The 21353-nt window shown below is 40.3% G+C and overlaps 1 protein-coding gene across 2 annotated transcripts in view; it reads right to left on the bottom strand.

Moving 5' to 3' along the window:
• Positions 1 to 13441, bottom strand: part of CASR (calcium sensing receptor) — a 28946-nt gene extending 15505 nt beyond the window's left edge. For both annotated transcript variants that reach the window (XM_032406147.1, XM_032406148.1), the window contains exons 1-3: positions 13015 to 13441; positions 10426 to 10732; positions 6210 to 7094 (exon numbers count right to left, since the gene is read on the bottom strand). In XM_032406147.1, coding sequence (XP_032262038.1) covers positions 6210 to 7094; positions 10426 to 10732; positions 13015 to 13199 — 1377 coding nt within the window. In that variant the 5' untranslated portion in view covers positions 13200 to 13441. The remainder of the gene's footprint in view (positions 1 to 6209; positions 7095 to 10425; positions 10733 to 13014) is intronic.
• Between the last annotated feature and the right edge of the window lie 7912 nt (positions 13442 to 21353).

Genomic DNA, 21353 nt, shown 5'->3' with positions numbered 1-21353 from the left:
TTAACTGACTGAGCACCCCTGAAGTCAGAATTATTGTGGGTCTTTTTTACACGAGCGTTTTCTGCTGACTTCTTTCAGAGCACTCACCTTCTCTTTTATCTGTGCCTATGTCTCTGTACTGTTTTGTTGTTACCCACTTAACCCCTGCCTTCTCTCAGTATTTATGATTGTCCCATTCTGTCTCTTTCTTTTTTCATTCAGCAAGTATTTATTAAGTGCCTAATATGGGCCAAACAGGCACTTTTAGTGACAAGAGATACAATTATATTCAAGATGGACAGAGGGATGTTTGGTATACTCTAATTTGGTCAGTTGTGTCCACTCTTATTTGCACACTGTACTTTGTCTTTGTGTCTATATATGAATCAGTTTCAGGACGGTTGGTTTCCTCTGATGATCACCCAGGTTGAAGGTAGGGACCACTTTCTTCACTGTGAAACCATTGGCTGACCCAGCAGCCGCTTAGGAGCTAGAAAGCATATGCCCAGAGGGACAATTGGGTACATGGTTCTCTTAACAGTAATCTTGGTGTTATCAGGGGAACAGAATGCCTGGGGCAGATGTGGGCTTTCATACTGGCTAGACATATGACTTTGGGCAAATCATTTTGGCTTCTTTGGGTGAGAAGACAACCAAAAATGCCAAAAGAGATTTTTTTAAAAAGTTTCTTTCCTCACCTACAAAAGAATAATACTCAAGACTAATATTTATTGAGCACTTATTATGTATAGACAGTATCCTAAGCACTTTATACATATTAATTAATGTCATCCTTATAATGAATTTATACATTTCATTATCTCCACTTTTCAGGTGAGGAAGGTGAGGCACAGGCCCATTAAGTGACTGCCCAAGGTCATACAGCTGTTAAGTAGCAATTGGGATTTAGATCTAGTTCGTTTGGCTCTAGGGTCCAAGCTGTCAACCATTACACTATATACTATCTACTCAGGTGTAGGAGTCAGACTAGATGTCTACCTATTACATTGTCTGTTGCTAGTTACAACAGGTTAACTAGTGTAATATTTAGGTTGAGATGATGGGCTTATTTTTAAAATGGGATCATGGAGACATGGTATAATGCTTGTGGCAACACAAGAGGCCTTAATCGGAAAACTGGTCCATACTGAACAATATCTGTCTCCATGCATGGCCTGAACTTTCCCACTCCAGGGACTTTTCATTGTTTTATATTTTTAATCAACTATATTGAAGTATAGTTTACATAGGGTAAAATATGCCTATTTTAAAAGGATAGTTCTGAGTTTTGGAAAATATGCCTGTGTAACCACCACTACTATCATCCCAAAAGGTTCCCAGATGTCCCTTCCAAGTTAGTCCCCACCCCAACTTGGAACCCTAGGCTACTGTGGATCTGTTTTCTTTCCACCATTAGACTAAGTGGATCTGTTTTCTTTCTATCATTAGAGAAAGGATATCATATAAGTGTAGTAATAAAAGAGTATGACTTTTTTTTTAAGTCTGGATTTTTTCGCTCAGCATGATGTTTTGGGGGTTTACCTACATTGTTGTGTATTTGCCTTTGCATTTGACATTTTCTCCAAGGAATAGACCTTTTCCAAAAATCTTGTCTGTCCATCCCTCAAGGCCCATCTCAGATGATATCATTTGTTTTCATCCTTACTTCAAATCCTAACCTGTGTAGTATTGTTCTGTTTCACCCTCACAGCAGGTATATAAATAAAATCATGAGTATTGAATTTTTTTAGTCAAAATTTATACCTTGTCCATTAATAATCAATTATTTGTTTTCTAAGTCATATCTTTAAGTCATCTTTTTAGATATTTTTAATGTTTCTTTTGGCATGTTGACTTTCAAGTTTTGCCTTTGAACACTTAATTTTCTACATTAATACCTTGCATAACAGGGAAGGTTGGGATGGAAACTGTTTCACCCTTAAAAGCAATGATAGGGAATCTTTAAATTGATAATCATTGACCCACAAAAGAACAACATACATTACAAAATAGTTTAAATATTTTCCCCAGAGAGAACACTCTTCTTTTGGAATTTTAAAAGAAGGCACTAATAGTTCCGTTAAAAAAAGAAAATATAAAATCTTACTTGAAATTACAATTCAGTATAATATGCCTCTAAATTATTTTACTTGGGGAGAAATGTGAGAAAAATAAGAATAAATGAAGGGAAAGAGAAAGGAAAACGGATAATGAAAAGACTTAAACATAAAAGATAATATACAGACAGAAACTAGCTCATGAAGAAAACTAAATACTGCAAAAGATGTAGTAAAAGAGGGACAGGTACTTACAATGTGCACACACTGAGATGGTCACATACTGTGTTTTATGTGGTACTATTTCCATCTTGTGGCCTTTTAGGGTATTTCCTCCAAAGGATTTTAAAGTCAAACTGTTGCTCATTATAAGCGTAAATGGGAACCACCTCTTGGCACATACTCTAATGTTTAATTGCTATAAACCAAAGATTAGAAGAGACTAGAAACCCCCCACTGTTGTCTAGGATTTCCAACTCTTACACATGGCATCATAGCACAGAGGGAAAATGGGATGGGATGTACAAAGCACCCCATCCACACAGGGGTGAATGAGGGATGGTTTACACAGGTAAGGAGACTATTATTTCTTGCCCACTTCTTGTACTAAGAGTGTTGGGAAGATCCAGGACTAATTCCCTTCTCTAACCTCAACCATATTTCCTTATCTACCCTCCATCTCTTCTGGTTTTCACCCCAATTCACCCCTCTCTCCAAATCCCAACAGTACTAGCAATTCCTGGAAAGATCAATTCCATCTGACTTCTGTTACCACCATGGTTCTGTCATTATGCATACCTATTTTTTGACTAGTGAGTAGTTGGTATAAGGTAGGGGAAAGTAGGAAGCATGCCTTATGTACAATCATCCTGAGAGAAGGAAGAAGGTGGTTCCACACTTCCTTACGTGAGGTTCCATACAAATTTGATTGTTGGGCATGTGACACAGGCTTATCTAATCAGAGTCTAGAGTACATGGACCAGAGTGATTGATTCAAGGATGGGTTGTTGGGTTGAACACTTTCCTGCAAGGACTCTAGTTGTCAGGCCAAATCAACTAGATTTCGATTCTTTCTTTCATTTATTCTACACATACTCAGGTGTCAAATGTTCTGGAATAGTGCTGAACAGTACAGTGGAGGAGTCAGAGTGAAGAGAGAGCTAAGGAGCAGTGAGAAGGACTTGGGTTCTCTGAGGAGGTCAGGAGGGAATTGTGTGTTGTGTGCTCATAAATTATCTGTTAGTGATACTTTAAGGCATATGAATTGATGGACAAATTTTAGGGGGAGCAAAGGTCAACAAAAGAAAAAACTTGTGATTGACCTAATTTAACCAGAAGTTTAATTAATAGAACCTATTTCAGTCAACTGAAGAGTTACGGAAGCTTAAGTTGAGTATGTAAATGGCAAAAATGAGGAAGAAAGAGTGGCCATAAAAAGTGTGTGTGGGAGTATGACTTGCAAAGACTTCTAGGAGAAAGTCAGTTTTGAGAAAGAGTTAAAACTTTGTGGTAGACAGTGGATACAGGAAACAAAAATTGATGGCCTTTCAGGTGTGGGATATGATCTAAGCAAAAATACTATGCCAAAATCTCATAGATGCTTTTGTGGGGGAGGTGTTAGGCAGGTTGGCTTAAAGGAGAATTGAGAGAGATGGGGGTGGAATTCCAGGCTGAGATCTTTGGATTAGATTATATATAATGTAAGGTGATAGGTTTCCACGTAGGTCTTCATAATGAGAGTGAATAATTGTTGGTCCATCTCCTGATAGAGACAAGGCTTAAAGGAGACTTACAGCAAGTACACAGGACGTTTTGGCCAATGACCACATGTTATTCCTCCCTAGAGCTGCAACCCTATTTTCCTATCTGTCTCCTCTCCTGGAGGACTTGTGCCAGACTGTGTGTGAGCCAGGATGGCACATCTTAACCTGTACTTAACCTGTCAGCTGAGGTGTCTGTGTTGGATCTTAATTTTGCCTGCTTTGCCTCTCTTTTTTCCTCCTTTTGGTAACAGCATCCTGATTTCCCTTTGGGGATCCACTCCCCTTCTTACTCTCAGTCTATATAGTTTGAAAGGATTCCACTCCTAGCTTCAGGGATGGATATGTGATCCTGGACTGGTCAATCAATGTGGTTTCTGGGACTTTTACAGGAGATCATGGGAAGTAAGAGCCTAACAGTAAAGATTTTATGAGCCTGAAGCTACTATAGAGGCTGAAAACTACTAACCATGAGGAATAAAGAACAGAGATGGAGATGAAAGCATCTACTTGTATCTGGAATACTTCTCCAATTTTCAATATTATGAGCTGCTAATAATATGAGTTTCTTCTGCTTAGGCCAATTTGGTTTGGGTTTTCTACTGTATGGAACTAAAAGTCCCAGTCTTGACTATAGCCTCCTTCTTACAGCTTTTTTCACATATGCCCAAGGTTTGGTCTTGACCATCTGGATCTTACTTCCTTGTTTGGAGAGGAGCCACTGAAGAACAGAACTGTCAAATTATGTACTGGAAGCCTCTTTCCCCTTCAACCTCACCCTCATCCTGTAGGCTTTTCAAGAGCTGGAGTCTTCCTTTCAGGGGACATGGAAGGAAAGGGAGGAAAGACAACAGTATTTACTAAAATATTGTCCTTTTATTCCTCCCTCTTAAAACCACTCTTTATCATTATGGCTCCTGAAGTCTTTTTTGTTTTTGACTATCATTGGAACTCCCCCCCCCCTTTGTTTTTCGCTAGGGTGCAGGAAAGGGGTGGTGCAGTGCAAGGAAAGAAACTTTAAGTACCTCATAGAGATGAGAAGCTTTAGCCAACAATGACATCTGAATGAGATTTTCTCTACACAAGAAGGGTTAAGAAGTACTTGTGGTCCTGGCTCATTGTACCACCCTAGGCAGTCACTCCTGGTCCCATGAGAGTCTCTAAAATGACTGACATAGGTTGTACATTCTTTGTTTCTTGGTATCTTTTCCCAAGGGTCTGTGGTAGTTGGTTTCTACATACACAGTTGTTGTAGTTACCATTTTTTAACCTAACTGATAGCTTAATTAGAGGCATATTGAAATACTACTATAATAATCACCATCTATTTAAAGTTTGAAAATTTATAAATTGCTTTCACATATGTCATCACATTTCATCTTCAAAAGAACCTTGGGTGAAAAAGTAGGCTAGATATTAGGGCCATTTTACAGATGAAGAGACTGCCTTAAAGCAGTGGCTTGCCAGGGATGATGCAGCTAGTATATGGGGAAGCTGGGGCTGAAGCTGGAGGCTGGGTCATTCAACTCATGTTCAGGAATGTGCCCTTCCCTCTCCCTAACGATCATGCACTCTCTGATAGGTCAGTCTAGAACTGAGGAAAATACAAAGGGAGTGTAAAACAAGGTTTGGTTGAAAAATCATGGTATGCAAGACATGGACAGCTATGTAGGATTTAAGTCAGGCAAACTTTTATCTTCAGAAGTTCTATGAAATGTGGTTTTGGCCAATGACCACATGTTATGATGTCTCTTTTATGTGTAATTCAAATCAAAAATACAAAATAAGACTAAACCATAAAATGAGGGTAGGAGTTCCACCTTCATCTAATCATTTTCTATGATAACTACTTCAGTATTTCTTTTTGAAATATCCAATATCAAATCTTTTTAAGAAGAGTTTTTTTTTTTTTCCTATGCCCTTGATTTGCTAGTGTCTTAAGCTTAGTTGGCTTACTGGGTGGTCCAGCACATTATATTGTAAATAATATTATGGTAATAGTGGCTAAACACAATAACACTAGTTTTATGCCCCTTAGTGCATGGAATATAATAGGTACTCAACAAATACTTGTTATAAGGGAACAATATCTGTAATTTAAGCATTGTAAAAATACTCCACACAGTATTAAATCTGTTCCAGGATATTTAAAAGCTTTTAGGGGACATACTCTAGGTATTCTGAACCACTGGGCTAAAGATCCAAAGCTTTAAACAGATAATCAAATTAAATGACTATTAATTTTGCAGAAGTCAGTTGCTCAGATGTTTGAAAAGGCAATTTGAATCCAAAGCTATGTATAGCAATGTCATTTAGATACTGCCTTTTTGAGGTACCACTTTATCTGTCTTGCCTGAATCCGCCCAACTCTGCCAAAATACACAGTGAACTGCTATCTAAGTGAAGGATGTACCTGCCAAGCCTCAACCTTCTTGATATCTGCACAGGAACCGTTGGTGAAGAGCCCTCTTCCAGGTAAGCATGTGTATATATCTTGCAGGGCATGAGCAATGGAATAGACCGCTAAGTAGACATTGTAGGAAATTCGTAAGTGTGTATAATCCATATAAGGGGTCTCCACGCTGCTGATGTTCTCATCCCCTGTACAAAGAGGTCGGAAGGCAGTGGAGCTGTTGCTTATCCTGCCACCACCTTCTTCGTGACCTCTCAGGAAAGTGTCCATGGACAAAGGCCCTTTAGTACCTTCTTGGAGGTGGCAGTTAAATGTTTCTTCCCAAAACTCCTTGGCAAAACCATTGTGGATAGACTTCCTGGGATGGACTTTCTGCAGGAATTCCCGGAAACCTGGGATCTGCCCAGCCTTCAGAGCGAATCCAATGGTGCCTCCAACCACATGGAAGTACTCGGGCATGGCGATCAAGGAAGAACTGGCCCAAGCCTCACTGGCCAGCCAGATCCTCCCTGTGATATTGCGCCGGACGATCTCCTTGATGAGGGGTTCAAGGTCTGGGCCACTGGAGAAAACAACAATGACTTTGGCTGTGGAATTCTGGATCACCTCCACCACTTGCTGGATCTCTTCCTCATCAGAATACTGGGAGATGAGTTCACTGAAGTCAATGCAGATGTCCCTCTCCTCCGCTTCCTCACGAAACTTCTCAATCCCTGGCCGTCCGTAGTCATCATCAGCTGCAATTGTGCCCACCCAGTTCCAGCGGAAATACTCAATAATGTCTGCCATGGCGGTGGCCTGGTGTTCATCATTGGGGATGGTACGGAGGAATGACTTGAACTGATTCTTGTTGCTGAGGAGTCTGCTGGAGGAGGCATAGCTGACCTGGAAAGAACACAGGATGAATGAGTGAGTGAGGTACCAGTGAGGGAGGCTGTGCGGAGGTGGTTTTTTGAGCATTCATGAATTTAATTTATCAAACATGCTGTTCATGGCAGTTGGGATGAAAGGGTGAAGACAGGCAGAATCTGTTATCTCCAGGGTGGGTGTGAGCACTCAAGCATCTGTCATTCAGGGAGCACCATAATTCCCAGTGGGTGATTCTTCACAATGCTACCTTCAGAAATGGGTCTGGCCATAAAGTCAACCCAACAATAGTGGAATCTACTTATACTTTCAAGGAGAGTCTTTATATACTGTTCCATAGTCGCTCCTAACTTCCTCTGTGCTGCCTCATTGGTTATAATATATCCATGTACACATCTTTTTCCTGTTAGGTCCAGGTTCTGACCTAAACGTTTTAGCTTCCCCTTCACTATGACGAACACTTTGTCCATGACTTACTCCTGGAAGGAATGAGGTTCCCTGTGGGTTATAAACCCAAGGCTCTTCAGAGGAGCCCCAAGGGTCCTCTTTCCTATTCTGCCTAATTTTTCTCTCCCAGTCTCCAGTTGTTCCCTCTCTTGGTAATGCAAGAGTGTTTAATATCTCTTGTTCTCCAGTTTTCTAGAGAGATTTTAAAGGAAACCAAGTTGAAAAAATTGGGGGGAATGTCCTTTTAATATTTCTCACCAGTTGAAATAGTTTTCTGTGTTCAATGTTTTAAAATGAATTTTCCTTTTTTAGATCTTTTTTTAAAATTTAAATTCAATTAGCCAACATATAGCACCATTAGTTTTTGACGTAGTGTTCAATGATTCATTAGTTGCATATAACACCCAGTGCTCATCACATCATGTGCCCTCCCTGAATTTTCCAATATATTCCTTCTTATCAATGAATAGTTTCTACATCAAAAATATGAAAGACATTGGTGTATGAAAGTTCAGGACCAGGGCACCTGGGTGGGCTCAGTTGAGCTTGTGACTCTTGATTTTGGCTCAGGTCATGATCTCAAGGTTGTGAGATCTTGCCCTGCATCGGGCTCCATGCTGGCCATGGAACCTGCTTAAGATTCTCTCTCACCCTCTCCCTCTACCCTCCCCTCTCCACTGCCTCTAAAAAACAAAACAAAACAAAACAAAACAAAACAAAACAAAAAACCCACCAGGGCCAACTTTGCTAAGGGGGCATGATTTTTCTGATAAGAGCTTTGATTTTGGAAGTCATAATATGAAATTGACAATTTTTTCTTTTATCAGAATAAGCCCCTTCTTGCTGTTATGAGAGTTCATGAGGTGTAGGTAGTTAGATTAAGTAATTTGTTGAGATGTTACTGTTTTTACAGAGCTCTACTTGCAGACCCAAACAGCAGGTTTCTGAATCAGATGTTTGCAAATGAAAAACCTACTCAGACATTTTGTAAATTCATCAATTATTGCTTACTTCTTCTTTTGAAAAGTGGGCTGAAAAGCACTTTAAAAGGATTAACATTACAAACAAATATATCTACTATGGATATGTTTCTCTTAAAATGCATTTATAATATTTGCCCAGTTTTTAAAAAGAAACCATAAAAGTGGGGATAAGTACTACTTCATTACCTGTTCTCCCCACCAAAAAACAAAACAGAACAGAACAAAACAAAAAACCCTCAAAAGCACACAAAACTTTTTTTATTGTAAGAGCGGAGAATTTCATGAATGATTCAGAGAACTTCTAACCACAACTGTTCTAGCTGGTCTGCTTATTCCATCCACTTGGAGGCATGAGTGGCATAAGAAATACCGCTGGGCCTCTGCCCCCACCCAAGAGAACAGTGACTCCCAACTCTGCTGCAAATTAGGATTACCTCGGGAGCTTTCCAAAACTCCTGCCACCCAGGCTGCATCTCATATCAATTAAACCCAGATCTCTGGGGTGTGAAACCCAAGCATCGGTATTTTTAAAACTCCCTGTATGATTCCAACATGCAGTCACAGCAGAGAACCACTGCTGTAGATACACGTGACATTGTTTTGACCGAGAATTATTATAGTCTTCACTTTTATAATTCAAATTTAGCTTAACCTCATCTTTCATCCAAACCACAAAGAATTAAAACCTTTACTTTGGGTTCTTTATTTACTTGGTGGCAATTACATCTTATGCCTATTGGCTACAACAACTCACTTTAACTGTGTATTTAAAAAAAATTCTGTACAATATGCCAAAATTATAAGATGTGTATTTGCATATTGCCCAGCACATTTACTGATAAGGGCATTGTTAGATCATTTTGCGAAAAAGTTATAGAGCCAGGGCTTCCCCATGGGAAACACCTTTAATTCCCTGAAGTAAGGATTCGGGAAATGATGACAAGACTTTTTTTAGTTGCCATATGTATATAAAACGATAATGTCTATCACCAAAGAAATGGAGACTCCCAACATATAAATGTGAATTTATGAAAGGTACTCTTACAAATTTTAAATATTAAACATCAAAAATGATAAATCAATTATCATTTATAATTGAATTTTAAAATTGTTATAAAGGATGTTCACAATTGAGCTGATTGTCCCATCCGTGGACATTTAGGTTGTTTCCAATTTTTCACTATTATAAAATGATGTCATAAATCTATGAATATTAACATGCAAAAAGGTTTACTTCACGGGGGGAAATATGCAACCTTGAATAAATGTTTATGATAGCACTTGTTTTAGTGAACTGTTTTCTAGAATTTGAAAATACAGACATCTCCTCACCGAGGTTGAGTTCCTGCAAAGTGGACACTATTTATTCATGTATGGTCTATAAGTATTTGTTGAATGAAATAGAGTATTTTCCATTTCTAGAATGTGCAAGACAATGATTAAGTTCTTGTTCTGTGAGAAAGTACACTCTGCTTCCCCCTGAGCTAAACTCTCAGCCAGAAGGTAGAGAGGTAGACTTTTAAGGGAATAGGATTAGGGACAGATATTTTGAGTTTGAAAGGTGGGATTTACATCACATGGTCTCATTTCTTTTAGTAAAGGCAGAAGAATGGCATTTTCTAAAGGAAGGGGATGAAAAATAAATAACTGAACACTTTGATAAAAAGGACAAAGTTTTATACACGGTATGTTTAAAAGAATTTTGGAAGAGTCTTGAAGGTTTAGTTGACATGGTTGATGTTGGGGTCTCAGAAATCCCAAATGGTCATGGTACAGTGCCCCGACTAATTGGAAGGTCTTCTATGCTAACGTAAAGCCAGAGGTAGGAAAATAACAAGCTGTATGGACAGTGGGCACGGCAGCCCTTTGAGTCCTGATCCCTGCTTACACTGCTGCCCCATCTAAGAAGGTACATGTACCTGGGGGATGTAGAAGAGGCCCAGCAGGTTTGCCACTGCCGTGGAGATGCCTGAGCCAGTTGCTCCCACCACAGCAATGGTAGAGGGGATATGCTCTGAGCAGTTGCAGAACTCGTCAAGGTTCAGAGAATCAATTTTATTCTGTGCCACAAAACTCAGGGTGGCCTCCAAGGCTTTAGAAACGGTGTTGCAAGTGTCAAATATTCTGTATCCCAGTGTCATGTTGGGAAGAAGGGCTGGGCTGCTGTTGATTTCCTCGATGGCAAATATCATTGCTTGTAACCAACGAAACCCGCGGAAATTGTACCTGGAAGAAAGAAGAAATGGAAGAAAATGGGAGGCTTTCTGGTCAATCGCTTGAGAGTAGGGACTTTAACCCTGCAAAGCTGGGTTTGAATCATGGCTCTGTTACTCTGGTTTCATGATGTGTCTCTCTCTGTCAAATGGGGACAGTGCCTACCTCATATGGTGGCTGTGAAATGAGATAATTATGCAAAATTCTCAGAATGGTGCCTTACACAGAGGGAGTGATGATAGCAAAGATTGTTATTAGTAATAGAATGAATAATTTGTATCTGCTTCATCCAGCAAAGAGTTTGTGAAGTTGCTGATGTGAAGTATTAAAAATAATACAGAGATTAAAAGAAAGGATTAGGGAAAATATAAGTAAGATTAGAATTTTAGTAGGTGGGAGCCTAAAAATAACTTCAGGTTGGCCGAGTCACAAATTTAGGTTATGACATTACTGGAGGTCAAAGGGGAAAGGGAAATGATGGGCCTCATCTTCGTAAACTAACAAACATATATAGGAGGGCTGTTTACAAACAGTGGTTATTTCTGGGTGGGGGAGCAATGGGTTTTAAAATTGTGAGCTTTTGCTTTATTTATGTATTCTGTTTTAAAAAAATGAGCGTGTATTGCTTTTCAAAGAACATTATTTTAAATAAATATCGAGCAAATTTAACAAAGAGAAGTAGGGTCAGTGACATAGTTTTCAGTCTCCCAGAATTAGGCTAGATAAGTGTGAGGGCTAGATAAGTGTGCTGAATCAGTGCATCAGTGCCCAAAGGAAGAAATGGAATAACTCCGCAGGTTCCCTCTCCATCTGGTAGGTTACAGTGACTCAATGACAGGAGGTAAGGAATACAGTTTGCTATACTCCACTGCATTGTTTAGGTTCCTAACTTTTAATGTGACATTTTCTCCTAGTCATTTTCTTTATGTTTCCATCATTTTTTTTTGTTTAGCTATTTGTTTTAAACCTGCAAAGTTAAGAGAGATTATAGAATATTTCTTTACATAAAACACTTATACTGCTTTTGCTGTCTTTCTTTAATATAATTTAAAATATAGTGTATTTCAGGGCTTCTTGCTTGATCTTACATATATACGTAGCACACGCACGACTCTGTCCAGTAGAGCACAACAAAAGGATATTTGTCCACATGGGTTATATGAGGGATATAATCAGCATAATTGAAATTCTGTACTTAGTTTTTCTGTATTCATGAGAAAAATGTGAAAATGTTGTCTAATTTTCCAGCTTTCATTAGAAACATGAACAGAAGTCAGTTTTGTTGGTGCAATTGTAGTTTTCATTTTCATTTTACAGCAATCAGGAAGAGCAGGAAAAAAATGCTGGATCCCTTCTGAACATTGCAAGTCTTAGAGAGAAAGTGGTATTTTCTCTTAGAAATTGGGTAAAAACTTGGGGTGCAGTCATGGTCTCCAGTATCCTGGTGATGGGAAGTGATATACAGTCCATTCTACTCTGCAGAAGTCAGATCTTGTTTGAAGGAATTGTGCCTAATTCTAGATGCCGTATCATAGTCATGATAAATTAGGGAGCATTAGATGGAGGGCGATGAGAATGGTGAGGGGTCTAGAAATCATGTCATGAAGTAATTGTTCAGAAAACCGAGACTGAGGCCTGGAAATGAAGTGATTCAGTGGGACATGTTAGCTGTCTTCCAATGGCTGAAGAGAGAGTTCAGTGAGACACTTAGATAGATTCTGTGTTTTCTTCATTGGTGTTAGACGTATCTGTGTTAAGAAGCAGGATTTCAGCCTTCTATAAGAAGGACTTCCACAATCCTGCAGGCTGCATTTTGAAGATGCCTGGATCATGCCAACCACTGAGGTTTCTTTCAACTTTAAAATCCTTTTTTAAAAATAGTGAGAGTGAGGCAGCCAACACTCAGGTATTACTGACCTTAACACCTAGGGCACTTAAGGTAAATGGGAGATTTTACTACTTAGGTTTGCAAGACCTATAATAAATTTCCTTCTAGGTACTTAGTCTTTCGTTCAGCAACACTGCTGCCAGATGAACAATGACAATTCAGTTACCAAGTGACTGGACACATACCCCCAACAGGCCATGGATTTTTTTTACTCAACATTTTTGACATTTTACTATTTGAAAAATTTCTTTTAAAAAGGGCTGGTGGTGGAATAATTTCAGCATGACTACCAATCACCATTTTTGAAAAGAGAGAACCAAGTTTGAAAAAATTACTTTGGGTTTGGTACAGTTTTTCTACAACCACCAGAAGAGAAGAGACTCTTTCACATGGCTCCTTTCCTTACCTGATACATTCCACAGATTCCGGCCTTGACTTTAGATCTTGATCTTTGGCTGCTACTCCAAAATGAATAGGAAAGAGCCCCCCGAGGATAATGTCCCCTTTCTTCTGGGCTCGTTGGTCAGGCCCATAGGCAGAAGTGCACCAGGTAATTGCCAAGAAGATCAAACAACATCTATTAAACGCCATAGTTCTGCTTTTTCTCCAGGGGGAGAGACAAGAGTGTTGGTGGTTTGGGGGCCCCTGGAACTTTCCCCCTTGGTGCGGTTCACTCTCTGTACTGGGGGCACATGTCTACAGAGTGATTAATAACAGAACGGAGGCTGTGGGGTTTGAATATCCATTTCTGCCTTTGCCATTGCAGACTAGTAAGATGGGTGGTCCTTGAGTCTTTAGAAGCCACATCATGTAAAGGGTGTCTGTGATGCTTTCTAAAAGAAAAGAGAGACAAAATGAATTCAGCTAAGCCTAAATCCCATCTCGTTATGATGACTGCAACTGACATGGCTTAGAATTTCCATTTAGAGAGGCTGAGGGGTAGCAGGAGGGGAAGGCATGACTTAGAGTCTCATTTTTATAGCACTTAGTGTAAGATACAGAAAACTTTACTTGCCCATATTGGAGAAGGACTGTGTTCAGTTGTGAGGCCACATTTTAAAGAGGTCATTGATAAGCTAAGGCCTCCACTAATGTTGTTGCTGGATTTTAATTCATTCATTCTTCTGCGTGAATAATGCATAGAATTTTCTTAGTAGAAGCAGTTCCTTGCATTATTGTAATATAAATGATATTTTATTCAGCACCTATGTTCTTATAGAAAATACAGAGTGAGTCTTATTTACATTTAAATCTGGCTTTGAATAAAAAAAAAAAGTCAGAAAAGGCCATTTGTTCTTTATTCTTTATTATGGTAGACTCCCTTTTTTGTACCTTCTTATCACAGATCTCTGGTTTCAGTTTATAATATGACACTCCATAAACCTTTGAGGAATAGTTCTTGTAAAGGATGCAGATAAATCAAAGGTCAGATTATGTTGATAAGGCTCAACAGCTGGATCGGGGGAAAAGTCCTTCTGCTAGGAAATCTTTGTTTTTCTCTACACTCTCTCACTCACTTTCTGGGTCAATTACCAATGATATGTTGATGTTGGGTAACTATACAGCTTCTCCTGAGGTTCAGAGCCAGCACTGAACTGTCAGCTGGCCATCTCCACCTGGATGACAGGTGCTTCCAACTTGAGAGGCTCTAAACTCACCTTCCTCCCAAACTTGTTACTTCATTGTTTTTTAATCTCAGCAAAGGATGCACCATCCACAAAGACACAAAATAAGGAGTCATCCTCGCCTCCTCCCTCTTCTCATCATTGCCTTTCATACTCAAACAACCTCCAAGTCCTGTAGATTGTGCTTCCCAAATCTCTGGAATCCATCTACTCCTTTCCATTTCCAAAGCCATCTTAAGCCTGCCAACATTTCGTATCTGGATTTCTGCAACTATTTCCTAATAGGCTTTCCTGCCTCCAGTTGCATCCCTTTGCAATCTGCCTTTGCAAATCTTCGGATGCCATGGAACACATGGTTTGGAGCACAGGCTCTGAAGTTAAATCTGGCTTTGAATCATAGTTTCACTGTTTTCTAACATGACTTCGGTAAAGTCATTTTCTGTGATCTCAATATAATAAAGCATGGAGGGCCATTAACATAGTGTAATTAGTAAACTCACAGAAAATGCTAGCCGTGATCCAATTTCACTCTTGTTGATCTTCTCTTTGAACTCCACACTCCAGTCATCCCAAAATTCCTTCAGTTCCTCAAGTGCACCAGGCCTTTTGTAAAATCCCCAGACCTCACACATGCTGTTCCCCCTCCTTGGTCCCTCTGGCCTAAACTTTGCCTGGAAAACATCTACTTATCTTTCAGTTTTTAGGTGCTCATAACCACGGGGTGTAGCTTGGCAAGCTGGAGCCTTTGTGTGAATGGAGAAAATAACTCCTCTGGGCCAGACACAGCCCTGCACTAAGGCACCCATCTTGGGAGTGGAGCATAGCCGGGATCTCTACCCACACTAACCCCTCAGTTGTGCAGTGAGCAACAGGACTCTTCAAGGAGGCCTTCCCTGGACCCTCAGACTAGGCAGGTTCACCTGTTATAATCTTCTACATCTTGGATCTTGGAGTTCTCCTCTTGGGAGATTTTTCATATTTGACTATAATTATATGCATAAATGTCTGATTCCAGAGCCTGAACCCTTAATCATTGTCACATGCTGCCTCTTGCCCTTTAGGAACCCCACCTCCTCCAATAGCCATTCTAGCAGAAGCTACTGGGCCCCACATGGAAGGAATACCCCCACAGACACTCAACATTCATGGAATTGTCTCCAATAATGTCTGAACAGCCATGATCCATCCAGAACTACCATGGAGTAGTTTTCTGACTCCAGTCCTGCATTTAGATTTTTGGCTTCATTTCTTGGACCTTGGTCATGCATTCATTCATACATTTAATAAGTACATGTGTTAAGGACCGGGAATATAAAGGTAACAAACATATGCATGTTCCCTGCCCTCAGGAACTCCCAGTCCAGTAGGAAGGCACATTGGTGTAGAGGATCAGAATTTACCTCAACATTCAGAAGTGAAAAAAAAAGGATATTATAACTTTGGTTTCAAGAACTAAATTCAGCTGTGCCCCCTAGCACTTAGTCCAGTGTCTGCACTAGTAACTGCTGAATAAATGTTGAATGAATGCACAAAAAAAAAAAAAAAAGAAAGAAAGAAAGAAAGAAAGAAAGCACTTTGGAAGGAGACAGAAACTTGCATTTATTGAACCAGGCATTGTGTCATGTCCTTTAAACATCCAATGTATTTTAAATTTCACAACTCTAGTACCAACTCCATTTTCTAGATGGGGGAATAGATTCTCCATATATTCAGCTTACTCAAGTGAGAAATTCTGGCACTTGAATTAAGAATGCCTCAAGAATTAAGAATTTTAAGGAGTCCCGAGTAGTGTACTGAATTAGGAGAGGGAACATTATTACTGGTTAAGGTAGGTCACTAAGACCTGTAAAATTTTCCCTGTGAAAGATTAACTACTTGGAGAAGTTTATTAACTTAATTAGTCCATTCAAAAGAAAATTCATGGCAAGAAGTAATAGATCAAGGAGAGATTTCAGGTCAATTTACGGCAGTTAACTCCACCAGTCTAATGCAGTCTCCAAACTGCCCTTTTTAAGTCCAATTACTAGGGTCTAATTTGCTTTAAAGCTAAATCATTCTAGATCCTCCCTCTCCCTTTCCTCCAATATCCAACCACTTTGTCCTGCTGATTCTACCATCTTTCTCCCCGTCTTCCCCTTTCGACTGCCGTTGCCGCTGCCTTATCCAGACTCCCACTGCCCCCTAATTTCCTTATTGCAAAAGCTTTCTTTTCCTTCTCCCTCACTCCTGCTGTCATTGATAGTGACAGAGCAGTACCAACTGTGATCATAGCACAGTGGATTAACAATTGGAGTTCATCATTGTGACTTCAGCTTGCAGGAATCAGAATACAATAGTCCTTGAAGAGTCAACTAACACTTCAGTTGCAGTATCTGCAGTGGAGACAACTGATTGTATCGCTCGTGTCTGTACTCCTTTTATGCCACACTAAAATCGTTTTTAGCTGGACATGTAGTTATCCAAAATTAAAACCATTTCCCCCAACTTCCTTTATAATCACGTGTGGCCAGTGGGATGTAAGCTGAAGTGCCTGTGGCAGCCTCCAAGAAACTGCTTAGGAGTTAGTGTTTGCCCTTTGTCCCTTCATCTCTCTTCCTTCCTTCTGCTGCATGGAGGTCTCGGTGACAGCTGGAGCCCATCGTGACCCAGGCACCCTATCTTAGGGAATGATGGTACCATGAGCTGATGATTTCATGGAGCAGAACCTCTGTATCAGACTGTTTCCGGACTTTTACATGACAGATAAAAAGAGCTTCTAGCTTGTTTAAGCCATTGTTATTATATTTCTTCTTTCTGTAGCTATATTAACAGTATCTATCCAAGAGTCGCAAGTAAACTCATTTGTTTTCCTTACTATAAGTTCATTTCATTTAAATCATATATAATCATGTTTGCCCTCCTGCAAAAAAGTATTGTAAACACAAGCTGAAGCTAGTATTTGTTCTTCATCTCAATGGCAAATATATTTGGAAGAAGAAATGACCCATGTACCAGCTGGTTTTATGTTTAGAAGGTCCTTGAAATCACGAGGAGTGTTGCAGTACTAACAGATGACTGATCGTTGAGTTCCTAATCCAAGAGATGTGGGATGGGAGGTCAGGGCAGACTGGTCTATGGCTCCATAGGTTTATTAATTTGTAAATTCATGCAATTATTTATTCATTCAAAAACATTTATTGAGCTCCCCTATGTGTTAGACATTAGGGAGTGTGAGGCACCCAGGAGAGAAAGTTGAGATTGTCGTCTTCAAGGTACTCATGGTTTAAAAGGAGACAAGGATATGTATTATAAGTACAGTGATGTAAGTGCTAGAAAGAGGCATGAAGTAGGTGTTGAGGGAATACAGAGGCGGGAGATAACTGCCAGGAGAATTAATTCAAAGTGGGGGCCAGAATCTTCCTGAGGGTATGGCCTGTCTCTTCTCATCCCTGTAGCTTGGCACCCAGCACAGTGCCTAGAACTTAGTATGTGCTCCACAAATATTTGCTGAATGAAAATGAATAAAGCATGACCAGTAAAAACCAGGGGTTGGTTGGGCAATTGTAGGACAAAACAGAGAAGGGCTGGCATTCCCAGCACTGAACAGGGAACCTGGTACTGAAAAGTGTCAATATCTGTTGAACTTGCATTTGTCCCCAAAGTTCCAGAGTCAAGGGTGAATTGACAGGATAGAAGGGCAAGATTAGAAGGCAACATTGCAACATTTCGATTTCCATCAAAGTAAAAAAAAAAAAAAACCACCTTGGCTCTTGCCCCTTGGCTTTAACATTTCCAGAAATTGTGTAACTCTAGAGAAGAATGATTTTACCTACATTTCAACCAGATAAAACCGAAGCATAGACCTCTAAACATAAAACCACTCAGAAATAAACAAACAAACAAACAAACAAACAAAAACCACTCAGTAAGTTAGAGGCATGGCAAGCTCAAAAACTACAATTTGTTGATTCCTAGGCTGCAGACATAAAAATTCTAGGTTGCCTAGAAAAAAGGTGGTTATGAGACCAAAATTGATTTCCAGTAGAAATCATTTATCTACATAGGGTGAGTACATTGATTTGTCTGTGATTTATTGTACTGTAATCTTTGCCCTCGTTTGTCATACTGATCATAAAGAACAGTAACAGTACGGTACAAAGCCACCACTGCAGAAAGGTGAAATGTGTATGTTTTAATGAGGGTGAATAGGGAGAAGCCTGAGAAAGTTCAACCAATAATCACAAAACCTGTGTACCTGGCTCTGGTTACAGCTTTACCTCTTGCTGAGGACACATCCACAATGTGGATTTTTATATGCACCTGGTGTGCATTTGCTAAAGAATTAGGGACATCTTATCTGTCATCATTAATGTGACCATCCTCAGGTCTATGTCAGACTTCATTCCTTCTGTATTAAAGCAAGGGACATCTTGTTTTAAAATGAGGGCCCTCTTTCAGCACTGGTGGGAACACAAGCTCCCGAGTCACACTCGGCTGCCTCCCTCCAGCCGGGCTTGCTGTTCGCCCTCCAGCTGCACAGGTTCTTACCCTCCATCTCCCTGACGACAGGTGTGACTTTTGGAGAGTCCATGCCTCATTTAGCCCTGGTAATGGCTTAATTGAGTCGGAAAAATGCAAGGACAGGAGCGTGATAAAAACCAGCTGAGCTGGGTTCCTGTTAGTCACTGGAAAAAGCTATCAAGGAAGGGAGGAGAAAGGATGAACAAGAGTGGGGAGGAGCAGCATGCGGTGTCAAGCAAAATGGGGAGAAAGAGCCAAGACAAAGCAAATAAAGGAGATAAGTAGGAGAGGAAAGGAACACTCATTAATGTTGTACTGTGAGCTCCATGACAACATGGCCTGGTCTGTCCCGTTCGTGGCCCAGAACCCAGAGGGGCTCCATAAATGATTAGGTGAATGAATACATATGTGGGCTGCCCACATCACAGTAAACCATCTTGGGAGTTAATAAAGCTATTCCAAGAAGAAGGAAAAAGATAGAAAAAGAAAAAAAGAAATAGAATGGGAGCTGAGGGAAGGTGAAAAATTCAAGGTTAAAAAATGATGAGAAATGCTCATTCTCTGCTGTAGAGTCTTAAGAGTTGAAATGTGCGCTGGCTTTGGGCTTTGACATCGCCAACGCCTGGTTTCCAAAACAGGACAGAGTGAGTTCCTGGGGACACAGGCCACGAGTTAAGAAATTTCTTGTCCTGAAATGATTCCCTGAATGCCTTAAGTAAGCTCTGCTGATGGATGTGTGGACACCTCTGGACTTAATTAAATGATTCAGGTGAAAAGCAAAGACATGCAATTCATGGTTTTATAAAGAAAAAATGCCAGAGCTTCAAGTCCTATATGAAAAGAATATTTCTGTGGAATAATGTCCTGGTATTACCTTTCAAAACTGCAAGAAACCCTGATTAGCCAGGTGTTTTTCAGCCTGGTGTCCCAAGATGTGCTATTACAGTGTCCTTGGGTAAAGTAAGTTTGGGAATTGATGTACACTCTGTGCCACAAGGACACATTTGCCTCCCAAAGGCTCTGAAAAGTCCTGCAGTAAAGATAACTTTAATCCACTCATTCCCAAATTTATTTCAGCATGGGACTTTTGTTAACAATGCTGTGAAACACAGGCTTGGGAAATGTTAACCTCATGGAAAGCATAAAATCCTTCACTGGAGCTTCCCCAGTCTCTCTGGATGCATTTTTGAATGGGGAGGTATGTCCGTCCCTCACTGGGCATAGCATTTCTTGTAATCCCAGGAATGAAATTCCAAAGGGTAGGATTGGAAAGAAGGAAGGACTGAGGGAGTGGGGGTAGATAATGCTGATGCATACTCCAGTCATTCTCTGATCTCGGGCATAGATGTTTAGACTCTCTTCTCCTGCAGGATGTTTCTACGGCACTCAGCAAGCTTGTACACCAAGCCTCTCTCCCTCCCACTTGCAGCAACTCTGGCTTAGAATAGTGTTTCCCTACAAGGACTTTTAGAACATGCAGGGGTGTGCTGGTAAACTGGCTCTCTGGAGGCAAAAACAAATGAGAGAGAGAGAGAAAAGGAAAAAAAAAATGAAAGAAAAAATGACCTGATTTGTATATCTGTAATGTATTTGGATATTCCCACCACGGCAGATTTCAAGCTACCAATGATTTAACAACCAACTTGCAAAACTCCTTGCTATGTAACCATTGGCTCCCATGGGCTGGTAGAGGAAGCCTGTCGCAACATTACTGCTGGAACACAGCTCCACGCAAATGGAAATACAGTCTTTGGAAAAACTGGCCCCAATTATTTTATGGGCATTATGAATCTTCTCTTTCCTCCCGTTTCCCTCTCTGCTCCGCCTGCTAGGAAAGCTGAAGGCAAACTTGAGGCCCAGCTCTAGATAACATAGAAACCAAAGAGTGCATTTTTGTGTTCTAACATTACTCAACATATTACTTTTTCTTCCTGTGCTTATTTCACCCCCATTCCCTCACCCTATTACATCTTTCATTTGTATAAGCAATGATAGGGATATAAACACCAAAACAAACATATATCGGGGGTTCTGCTATGGGGAATAAGAAGCATCCCCAGACAAGACTCCCTGTGCAGTTAGGAGGAGCGGGTCTGGGAAAGCCATTCTTGCCTCAGGAACTAAGTGGGTAGATTTTAGCAGCTTTTGGGGCGCCTGGGTGGCTCAGTTGGTTAAGCAGCTGCCTTCGGCTCGGGTCATGGTCCCAGAGTCCTGGGATTGAGCCCCACATGGGGCTCCCTGCTCAGCCGGGAGCCTGCTTCTCCCTCTGCCTCTGCCTGCCACTCTGCCTACTTGTGCTTTCTCTCTCTGTCAAATAGATAAAAAAAATCTTTAAAAAAAAAAAAATTTTAGCAGCTGTTTTAGGAGACCAGGTCATCAATCTACACTGGGTGTTATACGCAACTAATGAATCGTTGAACGCTACATCAAAAACTAATGATGTACTATATTTGGCTAATTGAACATAATTAAAAAAAATAAAAAATAAAGTGTGGAATTTTAGAGGTAGAAGGGACCTGGGAAGCATAACTGGTTCACACTGAAACCTTCTGACACCTCAGTGTTTGGATCATGGTGGCCACTCTTATCAAGTGTAAGAGTTGGAATCCAGAACCCATGG

This window comes from Phoca vitulina, unplaced genomic scaffold, assembly GCF_004348235.1.
Source record: "Phoca vitulina isolate PV1807 unplaced genomic scaffold, GSC_HSeal_1.0 scaffold8, whole genome shotgun sequence".
Classification (NCBI taxonomy): Eukaryota; Metazoa; Chordata; class Mammalia; order Carnivora; family Phocidae; genus Phoca; species Phoca vitulina.
This window is presented reverse-complemented; position numbering and strand designations above follow the sequence as displayed.